The 22539-nt window shown below is 44.0% G+C and overlaps 2 protein-coding genes across 2 annotated transcripts in view; one reads left to right on the top strand and one right to left on the bottom strand.

The window, feature by feature from the left end:
- The window catches only part of GNA13 (G protein subunit alpha 13), a 44368-nt gene extending 29257 nt beyond the window's left edge, over positions 1-15111 (bottom strand). The window contains exons 1-2 of the mRNA XM_039500769.1: positions 14660-15111; positions 9591-9817 (exon numbers count right to left, since the gene is read on the bottom strand). Coding sequence (XP_039356703.1) covers positions 9591-9817; positions 14660-15026 — 594 coding nt within the window. The 5' untranslated portion in view covers positions 15027-15111. The remainder of the gene's footprint in view (positions 1-9590; positions 9818-14659) is intronic.
- Positions 15112-20620: 5509 nt separating this feature from the next.
- The window catches only part of RGS9 (regulator of G protein signaling 9), a 64949-nt gene continuing 63030 nt past the window's right edge, over positions 20621-22539 (top strand). Inside the window, exon 1 of the mRNA XM_039500767.1 lies at positions 20621-20730. The gene's annotated coding sequence lies outside the window, so the exon portion shown is untranslated. The remainder of the gene's footprint in view (positions 20731-22539) is intronic.

The following is a 22539-nucleotide window of genomic DNA, read 5'->3' as shown; positions in this document are numbered from 1 at the left end:
GTGCCGACGGAGGGTGGTCTGATCAAGGCAGGCTTGCCCATCGACTATGTAACCTGCACCGGTGGTGCCGGGGGTTGAGGCAGCGCAGACGCTGTCATTGCAATCAGCTCCCTCGCCGTGGACACTGTCTCCGGCGTGGAGGGAATAGTGAGCTCGATCATAGCTCACACCAAGGATGCAGCTTCATAGCGAGCTCGACCACGGTCCGTAACGGGGAGTGTTCCAGCACCGGACTCGACGGCTGTTGCCTGGCCGGAGTTAATGGTGCGGGCATTGTCGGTGCCGTGGCAGACATTGGTGCCGGGCGATCCGACTGAGCATAGCACTCGCCTGCGGAGCAGGCGACTGGGACGCAGCTTCAGAGCGAGCTCGACCACGGTCCGTACCGGGGAGTGTTCCAGCACCGGACTCGACGGCTCTTGCCTGGCCGGAGTTAATGGTGCGGATATTGTCGGTGCCGCAGCAGACACCGGTGCCGGACGATCCGACTGAGCATAGCGCTCGGCTGCGGAGGCGGCAGCTCGGACGCAGCAAGGATATTGTGCCTCTTCATCCACCAGGAGAGGGATCCATGCCGAGGGTACGTCGGAGCCAGCGACGGTCGTGCCAGGAGGCCTTGGCGGTACCGGCGATCCGGTGCCGAGGGAGCGCGCCTTGAAGACTAACTAGCGCTCAGCGCTGAGAGTGGAGGAGCAAGAGCTGCCTCCCTCAGGAGCTGTTTAAGACAAAAGCCCCGCTCCCCTTTGTTCTCGGATTAAAGGCCTCACAAATGCGGCACTTATCTGTGAGGTGAGATCCCTCGAGGCACTTAGGAGAGGATCTCTTGTCGGCAGAGGCTTGTGGCCGGCCGAGCATTAGAAAACCCTGTGGACCGGGCATCGGACCCGGCACCGGGTGAGGGGAAGGGGATAAACCCTGAACCCCTATAAAATAAATACACTATACTATTCTACAGACAAACGAAGTTAACTACAACTATAAATAGAACGAGAGAAAACTACGAGTAGCTAGGGAAGTGGAGGTCAGCTAAGCTGCGCTCCACTGTTCCAACGGCCGTCACGGGCGGAAAGAAGGAACTGAGGAGCGGACGGGCCGGCAGGGGTATATATCCTGCGCTATAGCAGCGCCACTCCAGGCCCGCCGGAGTTGCTAGGGTAAAAATCTTCCGACGAGCCGTGCACGCACAGCGCACACACCTAACTGGAATGTATAGGAGCAATCACTCGAAGAAGAACATGGAACATTTTAAATAAAACAAAGAATCTGGTAGAGTCTGGGTCTACAACAAACGTGAAAGCAACTAGCTGTAACACCACGTAGTCGCTGCGAATTCAATGCTCATGAGAAGGTGCAAGTTTGACAGCTCTGAGTACTTGAATCCTATTTATCCATGGAGCAGGTACAGCATGGGCAATAGCAGCACAAGCTTTCCCCCACCAAAAACCACCCTGCCAGTTTGCCTCAATCCTCAAGGAAGTCACTAGACAGATGCAAAGGAGGTTCACTCTCCACAGCCTTTCATTCCTTGGTCTCTGCTGAAAATGACAACCTTGTTCCCAAGTGAAGTATTGTTTGACATGAATGACTAGAACTACAGAGACCAAATTTATTCCACCTATACAGTGCAATAGTGAGCTTTGTTACCACCATTTTGGGCTAGATTTCAACTGACAAATTAGAGATAGAGAGTTCTCTATCCAATTATAAATCCCTAAGCTATCTAGTCCCCTGGCCACTAACATCTTTACCACTGCAATGCGATCCAACAAGACAGGCTACCTATACCAACACGTGCTACCTTCAAGTTTAGTGGCCAACAAGAATGTCAGCTCTGAATGGATTATGATGCCAACATCTCAAATACTGCACTGAAAGCAGAGTGTGGAAAAGGCTGCTCCAACAGGCTTTCACAAGTCGCAGAAATAATTACTGTGGAAATCAACAGCAGACACACCTTGAACTATGACCACCACAAGTAATCTAGTAGCTCTGGAAAATACATCAGTGTACCTTTAACCAGCAGATATTAAAAAACCCTTTCCTTTCAGACCAGGCTCTTTGACCATTGCACAGATATACACAGAATCAAAAGGACAGTCAAATTTCATTTCTAGATTTAGCAAGGATGACTCGATAACAAGTCTAACTTTTTGGTGCTTCTCACTTCTATGACAAAATACTAAGAGAATCTAAAAAAATTGATCAAGTGACTTGCCTGTCAATGGCAGAGTCAGGATTAAAACCTGTTCTCCTAATTGCCACTTGGTGTCATATCACTGGGCTATTATGACATTCTCAAGTTTTATTAATAAAGCAAACATATTGGTTAGACCTCTTTTGGATTAAATGTATCTGACTGACTTGGTTGTAGGAGTGTCATTTCCAGGATGTTCCAATGGGTGGGGATTTTCTCTCAGTGGAGCCTGTATCCTCTCCGGAACCCCCATTTTACGGATGGGGAACTGAGGCACAAAGAGGCTAAGTGAGTTGTCTACAGTGATACCGGACGTTTGTGGCAGAGCAGGTAATTAAACCTGGGTCTCCCCACATCCCATGTCAGTGCCCCAACCACTGGGCCATCCTTCTCCCCATGAAGTGTCTGCATATGCAAATTAAATGTGTTCCCCTGGCAAGGTGCCAGGGGTGTTCTCGATTGGAAAGAGCTTGCATCTCCCAAGTGTAGAAGCAGCATGCCAACCACAACATTCTGGATACCCAGCCCATCTCTACCAAAATATAGTCCATCTTTAATAAGTCCCAAACTACATGTGAACCATTTTATCAGCTGCCTTTACAAAAGGAACAGATGCATCAGAAGGAAACTGAACTACTAGGTGTAAATACAAACCACACTGAACAGACTTTACATCACTGGCTAGATACAGAATTGCAACCACAAGAGGCAGCGTGCAAGATGAACAAGGCCACCAGGAGCACACTACTGCTTGCTCAGAACACAGCATACCAACTTGCAGCGTGAAATTTTCTATGTATTTTGGAAACGTTGTGCAGAACAAACTGCTCTATAATGCAAACAAAACCAACTCTCACTATAAGATCAATGTGCTATACCACACTAGGACTCTGCAATTACTTTAAATTTTGTAGCTAAGTAGAAACAAGTCACAAGCAAGGAGGAAAGAATGCTGGATAAGGAAGGAATGCAGTGCCAGAATGGAGTTACTGCAGAACTTACATGTCTGAAAGGGAAACTAGCCCCATTTTGGAAAACGAGGAAAGCTGGCACTTAAATTAGCATTAAGTATCACCGGAATGAAAATTATTCAGATCAATAAGTGTTATAAAAATCAGAGTATCTAGTTGTTTGCATAAGCCTAGTCTATGCCTAAAACTTAGTTGACCTGGTTATGGCACTCAGGGCCGTGAAAAATTTCCTGCTGTGTGAGATATAGTTATGTCGACTTAACACCCATTGTAGACACCGCTAGGTTGACGAAAGAATTATTGCATCAATCTAGCTACCACCTTAAGGAGGTGGATTTACTACAGCTATGGAAAAAACCCTGTTACTATGGTAAGAATCTACACCATCATGGTGTAACTGCAGCACTGCAGATACTGTGGTGTATATATACACCCACAGAAATTAAGGGGCCTGGAGAATTGCAAACATTTGTGGCCAGAGGCCCAGAATACTCTAATATGGGAATTCAGGCCTCTTCACATTGTCTAAAACTAGACTTAACCCAAATGTGATGTCCTGTAATCAAAATCAAATTGTGATATTTTAAAGTCAATTTGTTTTTAAAGAGGGAGCATATGTAGAAAATTCTCAAGAACTTTAAAACCCTTCTGAAGATCTGAAAGACAATTTGGAAGTGGATTGTCTCCCCCACTTCACAGAATTATAGGCAATGTAATCTTTACTGCCACTCCCACCCCTCAAATGGGTAGCATAAATGGCAATATGTAGTGTAGTGTATCCTGGTCCCAAGATATTAGAGGGAAAAGGAGAGTGAAGTAATATCTTTTAGTGGACCAACTTCCAAGCCAGTGACCTTGAGGAGAGAGGTTACCTATCTCACTATCAATCTCTTCAACAACCCCATCCCAAAAAAAACTAGTTACCGTAAGTTCTGTTCACTACTCTCATCAGGCCATTTAGGGAATCACTCCTTCCAGAGAGAAGCCTATCAGGAATCAGGATTACTTGTAACATTTTATCTCCTCATAATAAGCTGAATCAGGCAGAGAACTCAGTGTGGACAATATCCCATTAGATTTTCCCCTCTCCTTTGCAACATGTAAAGCTACAGAGAAACTGTAGCAAAACTAGCAAGAAAGATTCTAACTGAACACGCCTTTTCCGGTTTTCTATACTGTAATCTGATCTCGCTTAGAGGCAATGCCACAAGTAAACAGGAATCCAGAGGTAAAATACATATCCAGTTGTTTCCACCCTGTTTCAACACTCATATTAGCTGCAGTTCTCTGTAAATGGTGATTCCACAGACCAACGTGGAATTACTGCATCCATGCACTTAAAACTGTTTAGCCCTGCCACTGCCAATCCCTGTCAAGTCACAAGTAGGGCAAAAAATCATATCTCCAGATTATTAAGGGATATGTTGGTGAACAGTCACTCAAAGTATGTGAAATGGGGAAAGGATACCTCACTAAGTGCTGATACCAAAACTCGAAATCCATCTCAAAGTTTTTTCACCTGATGCAATTCCTTTAAATCTGAGTCCAAGTAATGATGGGACTGAAAAGTTGAGTTTTCATCTTGGTCCTGCCTATATCGCAAAAAAACTGGGAAAAATCCTAGAAGGAAATCCTGCCTGGAGATATTCCCACCAGAGTACTTCCCCACCATCCTGGGAGCTTGCTTTCCCTTTAACCTGCCCTAGGATCCTTCTACTAGCATGCACTCTCACTCCCTCTTCTCCCACCTGTGTTCTTGCACAGAAGCACCTTCCTCAGTAATAAAAGCAAGACAATACTGGCACTAGAAGTTTCCTCTTCAGCTGCCAGTAACTTTGAAGAGAGACCCCCCCCCTCGAAAAAAGAGCAAACAGTTTAAATTGAACAAGCAAATATTCCACCAACACAAGCATAAAAGCCAGGAAATCCCTAGTTAAACTGTCAGCCACCACTTGCAATCTATAACTATAATTTCACTTTCTCCACATTACCTCTTCCACATCTACCACCCACAGAAACACATGCTTCCTCCCTCCACCTCCACACAAAACATTGCTAATTTCACTCCCTCCAGTGGAGTGGTTACAAAGGGAGGTTTTGTAACTGATTGGAATGTTGACTTGGTATTGCATTGAAGGAGACTGTTAGTGTATTATGGCATAGATTTTAGCTGGTTATGTTTACCTGAGTTATGTAGGAAGACAGATGGAACAGTTTATAATAGAATGTATTGGCTTAGAAGTTTGTAATATTTATTAGGTGATAGAAATGTGGGATGTTGTGGGTTTTCTCAACAGCCAATGATTGTGGTCAGTTAGCATTGCATGGTTTGAGCAGAGGGAAGAGGTGGCATGAGTGCGGTGGATGTGGGAAGAGAACATGATGAAGGCAAGGAATGGCTGAGAAGTTAACTAGGAAATTCCTGGCTTTATAAACTGTGTTAGTGGATTAATCACTTGAACAGCCTGAATTGGGTTTTAAATGAAGTTTTTTGTTTGAATGATTATAATTAGTCATTATAAAAGCGCTAAATATTACATAGCTCTTTTCATCTTCAAAGCACGGTACAAGTATTAACTGATGGATCTTCATAAGCACCTCTGTGAAGTAGGCAAGTAACATCCCCATTTTGCAGCTTGAGAACCCCCAGTTAATGGTTTGCTCAAGACCACAACAATTAGCATTAGAGCAGGGATTAGAAGTCATCAGTTCCAGAGTAACCCTGCCTCTTATTAAGAAACTGCAACTGAGTTTTAGCATCCCAACAGCACTGCTATAAGTAAAGTTAAGTTAAGTTGATTGTTCAATGCCATGCTCCCATCTCTAGCTCTAATTCTCTCCTCAAAACCTTCCTTACCCCAGGTTTCATCAATTTGTTGTAAGGACAAACTCAATACTCTCTCACAAGAGCACTTCTACTGTTGCAAACAAGTTTGAGGTGTACTTCTGATGACATTCTCAACCTGCCTTTCTTCTCAGTACTCACCCTCCACATTCTGTCACTTAAATCAGTTGATCTCTCCCCTCCACCCTTTTCTTTGGGCAATCTTCACTGCTTTCACTCACTTCATTTCCTTCACTGCTCTGCTCTCAGCCTGTTTTCTTCTGCCTTCATGCACACAAATTCCATCCATTCTCATAGTTCCAGCTTACCATGTCCACACAGATGACTTCATTCTTATTCACTAACCTTTTTCCTTCTGTCCAGTCTCATAACTACATCTGCAACATCTCCTCCTGACTGTTGTTCCTATACAACCTCAAATTCAGGGCAATGAAAACTGAACCCCATCTTCTCTTGAAAACTTTGTTCGTGACCTTTAAACTTTCACTACAGTACCTCAAAATGTCATATTCCACTCCTTTCTCCTCCACTTTCACCAAATCCTGTCATTACTTCTACATCTCCAAAAAGCCAACTCTTCCAGCGCCATATCACCCCCACCCCCCAACAGCCTTTGCCCATGCCTTGTTCACCTCACAATTTGTGAAGTGCAAATTTTTCTTGTATGCATCTCATCCCACGCTCCTATCAAGTTCAAGTTTCTAGTCCTTACTTCCAAGGCCTTGCACAACTCATCTGTCTACCTCTCTACTCATGTCTTCACATTCTCCCTTCCACTGCCTTAGTTACTCTTGAGACTCCCTCCTATGCAATCCTTCCATATCTTCCTCCCACACCATGTCCATGCTTGAACAACCTTCCTCTTCAATCAATCCCACTAAAAAGACCTCTACAGAGTCTTTCAGCAATGACACAGCAAAAATCTGTACTTTACCAAACTGGCATATCATACAGATTGTTAGGCCAGAAATGTAGCCTCTTTAACAGATGTACATTCATACAGATTCTAATTTGGGGACAGTTTAATCAGTCTTTCTGGTGACTTTTAGAAGAGTGCACCTACTCTAGCTCCTACTCAAAACAAAACTGTGCATATGTCACAACTCTCGTCAAAGCGTACTTGATGGACTAAGGAAGACATGAAGATAGCAAGGGAGAGGAGTTCTTCAGCTTAAAGACTGATTAAAAACACCAAGTGTGACTAATGAAAAGATTTTCCATGAAAGGTTTTCAAGATGAACTATTTGATCTAAAGGACTGAGCATATTCATTAAAAAAACTTTTTTTTTTTTTTTTTTTAAAGACGGCTGTGTCATCCATAGTAAATACTTTATCAGGAATATCATCTCCACACCAGAAGAGAATCCTGAGCACTGGGAAAACTTCTACTCCTTTATAATTCTTTCTGAAGACAAAGCCATGTTTCACTTCTTTTGCTGGACCAGACTCCCTTTACAGCCAATCACACTTGCCTCAGCAACAGTCCAACGTTTGTTAACACAGGCAGCACGTTTGCCAGGAATTAGTCTCATAGCATCGCTACTAAGCTGGTCCACAATATTCATACTGCCTGAATACTCACCCAATTTACATTCTCTGGAAGCCAGTCTAGCTTCAGGCCAATACATACATACATACACACACACACACGAGTATTCACACAGCTTATGTTAAATCAGTGTATACAATAGCCCATAAAAGCTTAGAAGACATCATGGTCTATTGCTCATAAAAATAACCCCCATATTTGAGGTAAGACTATGAAATTAACAACCTAGGTTTGTGTATTTTAAATTGTAACAAGACTGCAAGTGAAAAATCAAGTTAAGAAAATGTTAGCCTTAATCTACCTACAGTAGTGGCCAAAGAGTGCAAGCTCTGACATCCCTATGTACTGCAACAGTTCACTGTCACAGGCTAGTCCAACAGCATCAGCTTTAACTTTGAATTTTCATTTTGTTTCACAATATCAATGTAGGTAGCAGAACTTTGTCACCTGAGATATACTAATAAAGAGTTAAATATAGAGTTCCTGTATCCAAGACTGAAGTGGTTTAACTTTTTATATACCAACCAATACAATACAAAAAGCAAATACTTAAAAAGCACAATAGTAACAAGAGAAACTTGGTGTAAATGAATGAAATTGATGGGTTAACATATCTTCTCTCCTCTAAATTTATTCCACTAGAGACGAGCAAAAATCAAATCGTGCTTGCAATTTAAAGTATTATACATTCCAAATGTCCCTTCTAAAACTACACAGTGGGATTATGGTTCTGATAAATTTATCGCCCTGATAAAAGTTCCATCTAGCTCTCTCATTTTAGTGTTAAGAGGGAACTTTTAAAAGTCAAATTTTACAGATGTCTGAGCTTAAATTTTGATTTTTATTTATTTTTTAATCAAAGAGGGAGAGGAAAGGTTAAATTTGGCTGAGAGAGTAAAAAAAATGTCTAGTCCTTAAACTTGGTGTCTAGTGAGTATGCATTGTCAACTACTTACATAATGTGTAGTGATTCTGAAAATCCAAATCCCCTGAAGTCAAAACGAATCAGAGAATTACACGGGATACACAGTGCAATCTCAACTACACAGTTATTACTTAGCAAGTGAAGACATGGAAGCCCATTGTTACTAAGCATGCAACACTAGGCAAATTCACCTGCATACTAAAAAGTATTTTAGAAGGGATCAAGGTTACAAATGCACAATTTTTATTTGCAAGTTATATCAGAACTGCCACTATTTAGGAAAATCACCTTAATGTTGTTATATGCTAGAGTTTGATTTTCAGTCAGAACTAGGCTTTTCCTCGCTTAAAGACACAAAAAATTGTCATATTGTATCTCTTTTCCATATCACTTACATTAAAAATGCAACTTCCAATGGGTTATCACCCTGTGTTTATTTTGCCATCCCACACACACCTACCCATCCTAGAATCAAGCTATTCAACTAGAAGTCCATATCTCCAACTGAACTTCAACAAAACAAAATAGGTGATCACATGAAAACAACACACATGAAATGAATCAGGGGATGCAAAGGGAATGCTTGCAAGATTGCTCAGATTGGAATAGAGAAGAGAGTAGTTTAAAAACCCTTTTTCTAATAAAAATCAAGTGTATAACACTTTTTTTTTTTTTTAAAGGAAGAATAATCACAAATTCTCCCCTCCACATCATTTAAAAAAAGTTTCAATACACCAAAGAGGAAGAATGGTCTTGCAGTTAAGGCACTGGAATGAGACAAACCATCTAGATTCAATTACTAGGTCTGCTACAGACTCAGAGCATGACAGCAAGTCAACCTTACTGAACTTCACCTCTCTCATCCGCCAAGTGGGGACTAATACTTCCTTATGTTTTGTTTCAGCTCAATCTAGCTTTCTTGGTTAAAAGTAAAAGCTATAACTAGTCTGCAATTCCGTGGGCTAGTATTTTAGGTAGGCCTCATGATATACGTCAATGATAACAGCCTGAAGGAGGCAGATTTAAATTAGTGTTTACTGAAAAATGATACAGGAACAATGCATCATACAGATGTCATTGACAGTATTAAGAAAGCCACAGCTTACCAGTTGGAATTCTCTGCGTCTGTCATAGGCATGCTGGATTCCATTATCTGCCCACAGTGATTTTATTGCTGGAAGGTACTGTAAAAAAACCTGAGTCTCCACCATCCCTTGTGCCACCATTGTTGACCGAGTATCAAAAGCCATCATCTTATCCCCATTATTCTGGTTGTCAGGATCTCCCCAGGGAATATGAAGTTTCTCTCGAGCATCTACGAGGACTCTCACACCTTGAAAAAAAAAAAATGGGAAAGTGCCACGATTAGATACTTCCAATATCTGCTATGTCTAGTCATTACACTAGGCCCTGAACCTGCAAAGACTTAAACACACATGTAACTGTATGCATTATGTGTAAATATTTCCAGGGCTGGGATCCTAGCTATTAATGCTCTGTATCTCAGGATAATATGACAGCTGTCAATTTTCTGATTGCAGATATTAAGATCCTTATGAAGAACAGAACCAACAATATTGTAAGGTTCCTATTACCAGGATTTTTTTATCTTGTATTATGACTAGTATGGATTGTAAATAATATTCTAAATGACAGAGTAAGCAATCTAAGCTGGCAAATGAAAAATGTCACAAGACCTATTTGTATGCAGCATTGTAGCCATGTTGGTCCCGGGATATTAGAGACAACTTGGGTGAGGTAACCCTCTTTTATTGGACCAACTTCTGTCAGAGAGAGACAAGAGACACGGAGTTAGTTTCCCAGACCTGAAAAAGAGCTCTGTATAAGCTTTAAAGCTTGTCTCTCTCACTAACAGAAGTTGGTCCAGTAAAAGATATTACTTAACCTACTTCGTCACTTTATAAGGCCTATTTGTCACTTGTCAAAACTCTGAAGCCAGTTTATGGCAGTTGACTTTACCTGGCAAGAGCCCAAGATTTCAGGCCTATAAGTTAGTTATGCTAAGCACCATTTCAGAATACAATGAAGTCTCTAGTATCCTGCTTTAAGGCATCTCCTTGTTTCCATATATTGTAATACACTTGGTAGATAAGAACCTAAGAATGGTCATATGGGTCAGACCAATGGCCCATATAGGCCAATATCTTGTCTTGCAACAGTGGCGAATGCCAGATGCTTTGGAGAGAAAGAACAGAACAATTATCAGAAGAAACAGAACAATAATCCACCCTCTGTTGTCCAGTTCCAGATTCTGAAAGTCAGATGGTTAGGGACACCCAGAGCATGGGGTTGCATCGCTCATCATCTTAGCTAACAGCCACTGATAGACCTATCCTCCTATCTTGATAAAGTGGGTATTCACCCACGAAAGCTTATGCTCCAATACATCTGTTAGTCTATAAGGTGCCACAGGACTCTTTGTTGCTTTTTACAGATCCAGACTAACACAGTTACCCCTCTGATACTATCCTCCATGAATTTATCTAATTCTTTTTTGTACCCAATTATACTTTTGGCCTTCACAACATCCACTGGAAAGGAGTTCTACAGGTTGACTGTGGGCTGTGTTAAGAAGTACTTCCTTTTGCTTGTTTTAAACCTGCTGACTATTAATTTCACTGGGTGACCTTTGGTTCTTGTGTTATGTGAAGAGGTAAATAATATGTCCTTATTCATTTTCTCCACACCATTCATGATTTTATAGACGTCTATTGCATCCTTCCTCAGTTGGCTCTTTTCCAAACTGAACAGTCCCAATCTTTTTAATTTCTCCTAATATGGAAGCTGTTCGATAGCCCTAATAATTTCTGTTGTCCTTCTGTGTACTTTTTCCAGTTCCAATACATTTTTTGAGATCGGGCAACCAGATCTGCACGCAGTATTCAAGGTGTCAGGGTACCAAGGATTTATACAGTGGCATTATGATACTGTGTCTTATCTCTTTCCTAATGGTTCCTAACATTGTTAGTTTTTTCAATTGCTGCTGTACAGATGTTTTCAGAGACCTAACCATGAGGACTCCAAGATCTCTTCCTTGAATGATAACCAGTAAGATAGATCTTATCATTTTCTATGTATAATTGGGATTGTGTGTTCCACCACGCATTATTTTGTACTCAACACTAAATTTCATCTGCACTTTCTTGCCCAGTAACCCAGTTTAATGAGATCGCTTTGTAACTCTCTGCAGTCAGCTTTGGATGCAACTATCTTGAGTAAATTTGTATAATCTGCAAATTTTGCCACCTCACCGTTTCTCCCTTTTTCAGATAATTTATGAATATGTTGAACAGCATTGGTCCCAGTACAGATCCTTGAGGGTCCCCACTATTTATCTATGTCCATTGTGAAAAGTGACCATTTATACCTACCCTTTGTTTCCTATCTTTTAGCCAGTTATTGATCCTGAGAGGACCTTCCCTCATCTCATGACAAATTACTTTGCTTGAGAGCCTTTGCTATGGAACATTGTCAAAGGCTTTCTGAAAAATCCAAGGACATGATATCAACTTGATCACTCTTGTCCATATGCTTTTTGACTCCCTTCAAGAATTCTAATAGATTGGTGAAATATGATTTCCCTTTACAAAAGCCGTGATGAACACAATATGTTGAGGAAGAGTCATCTATATATCGGATAATTCTGTTCTTTACTAGAGCCAGTATGTCTGGTACTGAAGTTAGGCTTACAGGTCTTTAATTGCCAGGGTCGCCTTTGTAGCCTTTTTTTAAAATTGGCATTACGTTACCTATCCTCCAGTCATGTGAGGCTGATGTGACATTATAAACTACTAATTGTGGTATATATTGTTTACATCTGAGTTCCTTCAGAACTCTTGGGTGAATACCATTTGCTCCTGGTGACTTATTAAAGTTTAATGTATCAATTTGTTCCAAAACCTCCTTTATGCCTAAAGACAGTAGAAACACTGAAATTATAGATTTCAGGGATACAGTTAGTCAACACGTTTACCAATGTGACATTAATCAACACTTCATAAAATGTAAATTTCTGTTCTTAAAGATACTCTGATTTGATTAAATGTACACAATAACTAATCATGTTTAGTACCATTATACACACAGTATTTCCCTACTCTTACTTTTTACTCTGATGAATTCTTAGAGAAGAAAAGTGAATTAAGCAATTTAAACTAGTTTAATATTTGACCTTTTAAAGTCCATCTATGCACCAGTAGAAAAAAATAACATGACTGAGGGATTATGCTACCATTAGATTTACTGATAGATAGGAGAAAGTATGAAAAGAGGAAATCAGCATGGTGACGCAAGTACAGGACAGGCACATGGGATCAAAATATCTTGATGCGAGAACCACTTTTATGATAAAATTAGACATTTTTCTTATGAGGGTGATATACAAACTATTTTTAAAACGTTCATTCTCTTCAGGTAATACTTAACCATACCTTCCGGATTGGCAAATGGAAGAAAATTAAAGTATTAGAACATTCATCTGCAATCCTTATTTGCATACTGTTTTACAGCAGTAGAACCACCTGAATTTACAAACAGAACTCTGCCCCGAGCATCTGCCCAATACATATTTGCTCAGGGTAAGGGAAAGCATTATTATTTAGTTTTTGCAGCTCCTGAACACATACTAGGCACTTGATGGAACAAAGACTAGGGGTAAAATTTTCAACTGAGTAATTATTTTAGGAGTCTAGGTCCCTTTTTCAAAGGTGACTTTTAGACAGTCTAGTTTTACTGAAAGTCAATGGAACTTAACTCATAAATCACAGGCACACTTTGAAAATGGAATTTAAGACTCCTATATCACTTATATATTCTGAAAATCTTATCCCTGGTGTCTGCCTTGAAAACTTTATAGTCTAGTCTGAAAATAAAAATTTAGAGGGGCTGGGGTAAGAAAAAAATAAAAGGATGACAGCAATCATCGGACACACTCATTTAAGTCACATGCACATCTCAGTTATGGCACTCTGGCTCTGGAGGGGGCACAGAATGGGATGAGTATGTGGGCGTCTCTTAACAACTAGGTCAGTTTAAATTTCCACATTTACAGCAATGCAGCTTCTACTAAATCAATTTGATATGCAAATCCCTCTCCACAAACACAGGACACCTCTCTTTATATAGATATGTATATGTATATATAAACTTTCAAGTGCACTGTTTCCTCCTTTCCATGACTTATCAGACTGGGACACCTTACTAGGAAGTGGTGAAGCTGAAATCTGTCTGAATGAAATTTCTGTGTATGCGTTTTGCATGAATAAAGCTAGGAAAATACTGCACGATAAGCTAGAATCCCTCAATATCGAACCTCACATCAGAGAGTGTCACTGGTTGCAGCCCAGGCTACCTCTACTTCCTGTAGGGTGGCCCGCCAGTTCGGAGACTCCCCCCTCAGTGGTTATTACATAAACTAGTGCTGGGTTGTATAAAAGTGTGAAGTGATTGAAATAAAATGGCAGAAAATGGTCGGACGGTAAGAAACAGGGCTGCTCCTTGGACACATCTGAGGAAGGTAATAGTCTAGTAAAGGAGAAGGAGAAGGTGGGGTTTCTGTGCCCCACCCACTCCCTACCTCCCCCGCCCCACTCCGACGCTCTCACACCCCCCCCCGGGTATGGTCCCCCCACGATCCATACTCTCTTGGCCCCCACACACCTCGTGCTTTCAAGGCCCCCTCCCTGAGGCCACGCCTCCCCACACCATCCTCTCTTCCCCCCCCCTGCCTCCCTCTGGGTCCAGACCCGCCCATGCTTTCTCTCCCCCCCCCCGGCAACACGCCCTCGGCACAGCCCCGCGCGCTCTCTCCCCCCCACACCTGGAGACCAATTACTACGCCCCCCCCCCCAACGCGCTCTCACGTCTCCCGGATCGTCCCCCCGTTCCCCTAAACCTCCCTCACCTGCGGGCCATACCCCCTCTCGGCCCCTCCCGCCCGACCATGCCCCAGCGCCCACTCCCCCCGCGCGCCCTGCCGCGGCCGCCCCTCAGACCTTCCCCCTCCCGCCATCTGACGCTACTGTCGACACCAGCCCAGCGTCCCGGGAGGCCAGTCGCCGGTCCCCAGCCCCGCCCCCTACCCCGGCCCCGGCCCCGGCCCCGGCCCCGACAAGCCCAGCGGCCGCGGCGGGGCCCGACCCGGCCCGGCCCCCACCTTTGATCACGTTGCTGTAGATGGTGGCGCGGAACTCCTCGCGGGCCGTGCGGTCCCAGTCCTGCCCGTGGATGATCCGCATCTGCTTGAGGAAGGTGGACTTGCCGCTCTCGCCCGCGCCCAGCAGCAGGATCTTGACCAGGCGCTTCACGTAGGTCTTCTCGCGGTTCAGGCACTTGTCGATCTCCTTGGACTTGCGCTGCTGCTCGGCCTCGGTGCTGGTCAGCAGGCAGCCGGGGAAGCAGCCCGACAGCGCGGAGCGGGACGGCAGGAAGTCCGCCATCTTAGCGAGCACTGCCAGGGAGCGGCCGCCGCGCGCCGCAGCTGCTGCAGCCCAGCGGTCCCCTCGGCGCGGACGTCTGCGCATGCGCCTCGCAGGCGGCGGCAGCTGCCGCCGCCCGGAAAGAGACACGTGACCGCGGGGGCGGGCCTCCCCTCACACCCGCCACGTGACTGTGCTGCCCTATCCGCCGCCGCCTGCCCTTCGTCACATGATTCGCCTACCGCTCTGCCACCCAGCGCCGTCACGTGACGGCTTTGCCGCCTATTGGGTTTCGCCTGTGTGTACCTGGGCGGGGCTAACGTCATCGCAGGATGTCGCGAGATCCAGGGTATTTGGGGGCGAGTCCGCCTTAAACAGCGACCGGCCGCGCGCCTCTGTCTGCGCGTGCGTACCCCGCTCGCGCGTGCAACGTGACACCCCGGGCTCACGTCCCGTGGCACGCGCAGGGTACGAGCAGGGCAGGGCAGGGCCGGGCCCCCCCCACAGGCGGGGCTGCTAAGCGTATGTACACAGACCTAGCCGTGCACGCACGTGTAGATTTGCACACGCCTGCTCTTACACGTCTGTGCACCCACGGACAGTCGTGCAGGCACAGGTGTGCCCAGGGCTGATGAGGGAGACTGGGGGACGAGGCGACCATTGTACCCACAGCGGAGCTCGGGGCGGGCTTCTGCACTGTCACTGGGATGACATGGGAGGGGTGGGACTCCTGGGACACCGAGCCCCCCCCGGTCTCTCCCAAGGCCTGCCTGCACACTCCCCCTTCTCTTGTTTTACCAGATTCTGCTGCCCTTTCGTGGTAACTTTGCTGCTGTAGTAAGCGTGTCATTTGGGGCTTGGAAAGACTCAAAACATGGACTTTTTGTGGGGTGGGGCAGTTTCTAACATTTTGATCCAAATAGAGACTAGTCATTGGAAAAATGGCATCATGTGGCTCCATTTTTTTTCCTGTTTACTTTTGTTTTTTGGTCTCTCTGTGATCCCATATTATACATCTTTAATTTACAAGTAAGATTTTTTTTTTCAAACATCCACTACTGCAAATTCAGCCTGGAATCAGAATGTCAAAATGGGTTCTGTCCACACATTTCAGTAGTAATAAATATTTTGCAAATACATCTTATCTGGCAATTCTGTTGCAGTTACAATAGCCAGACCAAACTGTATACCAGTCCCCCTTTAGTGGTTAAGATCTAACACATCTTATAGGACTAAACATGAATCAATTTAGTTTACTAAGTAAAGTAAGTCGATTAACACAGAGACACCAGATCTGTGGAGTAAGAGGCTGCCGTTTTTACAGTCACTTTTGGATCATTACTACAATAAAATAAGTGGCCAGATTTTCTGTTGCAGCTGAAATCCGGTTGATGCAGCAGAAGAAAGGCTACCAGGGAGCAAGTCACTTTGCTCAGCTTTCCCTTTCCCCAAGTCTGGTCTTGCTAAAGGTTAGAGCAGGGGTCGGCAAACTTCCAGAAGTGGTGAGCCGAGTCTTCATTTATTCACTCTAATTTAAGGTTTCGTGTGCCAGCAATACATTTTAACGTTTTTAGAAGGTCTCTTTCTATAAGTCTATAATATATAACTAAACTATTGTTGTATGTAAAGTAAATAGGTTTCTAAAATGTTTAAAAAGCTTCATTTAAATTAAATTAAAATGCAGAGCCCCCCGGACTGGTGGCCAGGACCCAGGCAGTGTGAGTGCCACTGAAAATCAACTTGCGTGCTGCCTTTGGCACACGTGCCATAGGTTGCCTACCCCTGGGTTAGAGCATCTTGGATGGGACTGTCCACCAGCTCAGGATAATCATAGAAAAACATGCTCTGACCTTTCTTACACATGAAGGAAATGATGTAGGAGCCACTACATCAACTCTATTCCTGCTGGGGAGATACAATTAATTGTCACTCTCTCAGGCCAGAGCAAAGGGAACATAATTGTCCAGGGAATCCTGCACGGTGTGTTTGCGTAGGCATAGTGAAGCAGGTGGTATCACTCATGAATAGGCAATTAATTAAGGAATGGGGATAATTAGAAGCAGAAGTGTACGGGGTGCTGAAATAATTTGTATAGTAGGGGTACTGAGAGCCATTAAACCAAACTCTATACCCAGTATATGAGGGAAACCACTTCAAGCCAGGGGGTGCGCCAGAATCCCTAGTTCCAGCACCTATGGAATTGTGTACATCAAACTGATGATGGAACAATTCAGGAGTTTATTTGTATCTGTAAATGCAAATCTCTCAAGCATTTAAACACAATATGCAGGGCAGCTCTTTGTCTGTGATGGTTTGAAGGAGCATGATTTCAAAACACTGTGGGCCAAATTCAGCTTTGTCCACAATATTCCGGGATGTTGTCAGTCTGTGACAGTCACTTTGATAAAAGAAGAGGAGCAATATCGTGATTAGAAGGCTTTGGAGGCTTTCCTGGTAGTTGGGAAGTGGACAGCTGGAAATGTGAAGTGACTGACAGTTGGGACTGGGAATGTCAGTAGGGTCTGGGGAGCTGAGAGTGACTGCTGGAAATGGACAATTGGATGGCGACAGTCAGAACTGGTCAGCTGGGAGTGGGCAGCTGGAGAGAGAAGGAGACTGAAAGAAGTTTGACCTCCTGGAGCAGGACAGGGAGTCGGGGAACAGGCAGTGAGGAACAGCCAATAGACTGCAGGAATGACTGTGTGAGAAGAACACAGGGTGAGGGATGGGAAAGTGAAGTGATGCAAAGCGAGAGAGGAAGGAAAATGATGAAACCAACAGAACCATGGAGAACTAGACAGAGAGTGAAACAGTCTGTGAGATCCCGCTGGAAGGGTAGTGTCAGAGGCCTGGTTCTTCTCACTGACGGAATTGGGGAGCAGGCTTGAATTGCTTGTTTTATTGTTAAAACAATGATTTCTATTTCCCCTCCGAGTAAATCCTCATCTATGAGATGGTAATTCATTCTGGCGAGGGGAAAATCAGATCGGGAGGATGATATTGCTGTTACATGTGCAGGGGATACACGGTGGCAGTTGTGACTTTCAGACCTGGGGACTCTGGCTCAACCATCTTTGTTTAAAAATGAACACAAGATTTTTAAGTGCAGGTCAGTAGCTTGCCTGACAGACAGTAACGGTTGAATCCTCCAAAGATTTCCATAGAAGTTAGGAGCCTCAGTAGAAGTTAGAAACCTAACTTCTTTTGATCATAGTGCCTTATACTCATTTCCCTTTCTCCAGAAGGGGTTTTTTGTTATCTTGCTCTCAGGGCCGGCTCCAGACCCCAGCGCGGCAAGCACGCGCGTGGGGCGGCCCTTTCCCGGGGGGGCGGCAGGCTGGGCCGGTGGACCTGCCGCAGTCATGCCTGCGGGAGGCCCACCGGAGCCCCAGGACGACCGGACCTGCCGCAGGCATGACTGCGGACGGTTCGCTGGTCCCGCGGGTCGGCTGGACCTCCCGCAGGCATGCCTGCGGCAGCTCAAGCCGAGCCGCCGGACCTGCGAACCGTCCGCAGCTGCGGGAGGTCCAGCCGAGCCGCGCGACCAGCGGACCCTCCGCAGTCATGCCCGCGGGAGGTCTGCTGCTCCCGCGGCTCCGGGGCGCCTCCCGCGCATGACTGCTTGGGGCGGCCAAAAAGGTAGAGCCGCCCCTGCTTGCTCTGCTGGGCAACCGTGATTTTCCTCGCCTGCTTCTACCCCTTTCTTGTCTCTCTGTGCTGTTTACCAGCAGGCTCAAAAGGAGCACTCAGAAAAGTAGGCCCCGCAAATTCATGGCTCTTTGGACAATGTTTACCAACATTTACCGATAAAATCTAGTACTTACGGAATCTAACCCTGATAAACTCACTGCAAGACTTCTGGACAAACCATACCCAGTATTCTAGAATGTGAACTTTGATACTTTTAAGTATTGATTTAAAGGAAATAGTTTTTCCAATAAACTGCCAAAGTTTCCCCACATGAAAGTTGAGTCATAATTTCCACAACCATTTCTCCCCCCCCACACACCCCGCTTTTTTTTCTTTTCTGAACTTAAAATATTATCAAGAGAACAAAAGGGAGGAAAGTATTGAAAGAGGAAAAAGTGCTGGATACCCAAGTTAGGGATTAGGGAATGGGGAAAGGATAGAGAAAAGGAATGTTTGATATAATCAGTGAGTAGGTTTCTGTAAAATGATCCCTATATGACCATGTCTGAGTGATGTGAGCTGTGTATGTGTGTGCACTTGCATGTGTCTGAGTTAGATGACCCATGCATGTGTTTGTTTTACTGTGATGTGTTTTGTATGTGTGTGTGCCTTTAAGGAATATGACTGATCCAAAAATGACAAGTAACTGTAAAAATGGCACCAGGTAGCTCAGTTTTTGTTTTGTTGGTGTGTGATTGACCAGTGTGTGCCTGCATTTTAACAATATTACTTTTGTGTGTATGTTTGAGCAATATGACCCAAAATATGCCACTAGTGAAACTGTACGAAAAAAGATGACTGACCTTTTTGCCCTTTAACCTTTTGGGCCAGATCTTCAGCTGATGTAAAGCTGTTATATCTCCAAGTCAATTGAGTAGTAGCAATTACCTGAGGAACTGGCCATACGTTGGTAGGTTAGCTTAAATTCCCATTGTGATGTACAGATGATAAACAAAAATGACCATGACCAAAGCTGAGGCAGATCAAATATGTGATTGCAAACTCTGCACACCCTTGAGCCTGTACTAACCACTCCACTTAGCAGTTGTAGGGTTTCCATCCGTAAATGGGGACCATTCCTGTAATATGAGCTAATAACCAAGTCTTAAAGATGTTAAAGCCCTTTCTCCATTTTTGATAAAATGCTAATAAAGAACGAAATGTTTCATTTCCTCTTTGTTTCCCTCCCATCCCCATCCTTGTGTAAACATCACAACAGAAGCCTGAGCCTCCTCGGATTCCTCATTCTAATGTCATGTTCCAAAAACTCCTATCTGTTGTTGCACTTCAGAGGAGAGTGCATGATAAATACATTCCGAGGTTTTACTTTTTGTTCAGAGGACTTTAACTGGACCATTGTTTTTACTACCAGGGGTGAAAACTCCCTAGCTACTCAAGTCTCTTCCTACACCATTTGGCATAACAACTCCCCCACCAGCTTGTTTGCTTCTCTGTCTCCTTGAAATGAAGCTTTAGGCCTTGTCTATGGGAAAGTTTTACCAATTATACAGTTATATAAATAGAGATATTATACACACACACACACTCTCTCTCTCTCTCTCTCTCTCTTAAACTGGAATAAAAGTGTTTACAAGGGGGGGTGTATAACAATACCAGTTTAAATTCACACCTTAGATTCAAATCTTTCCCATGTAGATAAGGCTTTATGCAATGTCCAGTCCAAGGAGGGATTTTACCATGACCCCATTACCGCCACTGAGTGAGTTCTGTGCCTTCATTACTATGTGCCTCCCAGACCTGCCAAATCCCACTCATCCGATGGAAACTCCATCCTTTTGTGTCTATTTCCAAATCACTTTTAAAGCCTCTCCCTGTTGGAATGAATGATTTGTTTTTGCTTTGTTTGTTGCAATGTGTGTGTTTCAGCGAGATTTTACATTCAGCCTTGGTTAGGCAGGCACAATTCCCAGTGAAGTCAGCAGGCGCTGTGCCCACTTATGCCAGCACCAAAGCTAATTCACTACTGCTGCCAGGGGAGAATGGAAATAGACAAGCACAGCCCCTTCCTGCTCGGAGATTTTATGTTGCTGCTGTAGAAGCATCTTCATTTCTGCACTATGGCCTAGCAGATCAAGACCTTGTCTGGAACAGCGGCGGTGTGAGTTCTGGTCCTAACTTTTCCCTTGACTGCTTGGGTAAATTGCTTACTTCTCTATGCCTCAGTCTTCCCATGTAAAATGGGGATAATGATACTGTCCTCCTTCATAAAGAACTTTGAGATGTACTGGTGAAAAAGCTAGGTAATGAAATTCAGTCTGAAATATATGCTTGACATGCTTACAATATCATTCTACTTGCTTCATTTCTACTATCCCTCAGTTCCTCAGATAAGAAGGGGGTCACACATTGCATGCTTTTGGTGTTGCAAACTGTGATTTATGAACCAAAAACAAATACTTTGTTCTTAAAAAAACAGAATTAAAAAGAGTTCCTCTTTCAAACTATTCATTCAGAGGGGAGACAGCAAGGAGAATTGACTAGTTGGATGTGAATAGACTGAACAGATTTGTTGAGATTGATTTTAATTTCAATGCACTTTAACCTCAGGACAATGACACAAAGTTAGGTTCTGATGAGATCTTTCCCTGGCATTTTATTGGATTAAGCTGCTGTGGAGTTTTTATTATTATGCATTTTGTCTGAAGATCTAGAGCATTTTTCAATCATTAAGGATTCAATTTTGTCGTTAAGGCATGGTGCCTCATAGGGTATGGTGTGCAGTTATTCACCCCAGGCAGGATTCTCTGCATTATTCTGCCTCCTGGCATCTAGCAAACTGTACTGGCTCTGTAGCCGCATTCTGCCCTCTCCTCAACAAAAAGAGATGAGGAAGAGATGGAGTCTTGTGGCACGTTGGTGGACACACAGAGGAAACAGTTTGTGGGCCCTGGCGAGTCCAGGATCTGCTACTCAGGGATCTGTAGACCAGCAGGGCAAAATCTGGCCCTAATAAATGTAGCTTCCCAACACTCTTATGAGGCATGTAACTACATAAATATAACAGGCTCCATTATAAAATTGAGACACAAGGAGAGAAAGTGATGTCCCCAGTGAGTATGTTTCTGGACTGAATTTGCAGGGGTGCAGCAGGTCAGTACTGACGTTCCTTGGCAGAAATCAATGAGTGGGAAGGAAATTTTGCACGGTTCCTGCCTTAATTCTGCCTGGCTCCCTCCAGTGGTTTTAGCCCCTTGTTTTCATGCCCAAGTCCCAACAAACTCACACACAAAATCAAATCAAGGAAACTCGGAATCTACCCAGCAACCACAGGCCAGGATTTACTGATTTGTTGCTCTCTAGTCTTTGGTAGTTAACTGCCACTTTACACCTGATCTAAGAGGACAGCCAGGTGTCTGCTTCCGATGATTCTGCTTCAGCAAGGCAACCTTTCTGACCCGCAAATGAAGAGCAGCTTTTCGGTGAGGTGCCCAGACTTTTCTGACTCACAGCATGGAGCCCTGAATCCATTCCAGATTTTGGATCTATTCTTTGGATGCTCCAGCCTCCTCAGGGTGCTTCTTCATATGCTGATTTTGAAGCACATGTTTTATAAGGCGTTGGATCTAATGGCGGTTGAGTAATTGTGTCATCATTTAGTAATGTAAGGTAGGAAATATCATTATCTGTTGATGCCTAATCAAGAGAATGGTTTGGTGTGTAAGTAGTTTATTTCCTCTCCCTAGTTTTAGGCCCTTACATTTAAATTGGACTTCAAAGAGAAATCCTGCTGCAGCCTTAACTATGGAGTCACTAGCCTTCCTCCATAATTAGTATCGAAACTCTTCATGTTGCCTGCAGCCCACAGTGCTGTAATCCCAACAGGTCTCCTTGCAGTTCATCTCTGACCTCTTGTGTGCTTGCTACCTCTCTGACTTTGGTGTCATTTGCAAAGCTGATCTCAGCTGAA

The sequence above is a fragment of the Mauremys reevesii genome, linkage group 15 (assembly GCF_016161935.1).
Source record: "Mauremys reevesii isolate NIE-2019 linkage group 15, ASM1616193v1, whole genome shotgun sequence".
Classification (NCBI taxonomy): domain Eukaryota; kingdom Metazoa; phylum Chordata; order Testudines; family Geoemydidae; genus Mauremys; species Mauremys reevesii.
This window is presented reverse-complemented; position numbering and strand designations above follow the sequence as displayed.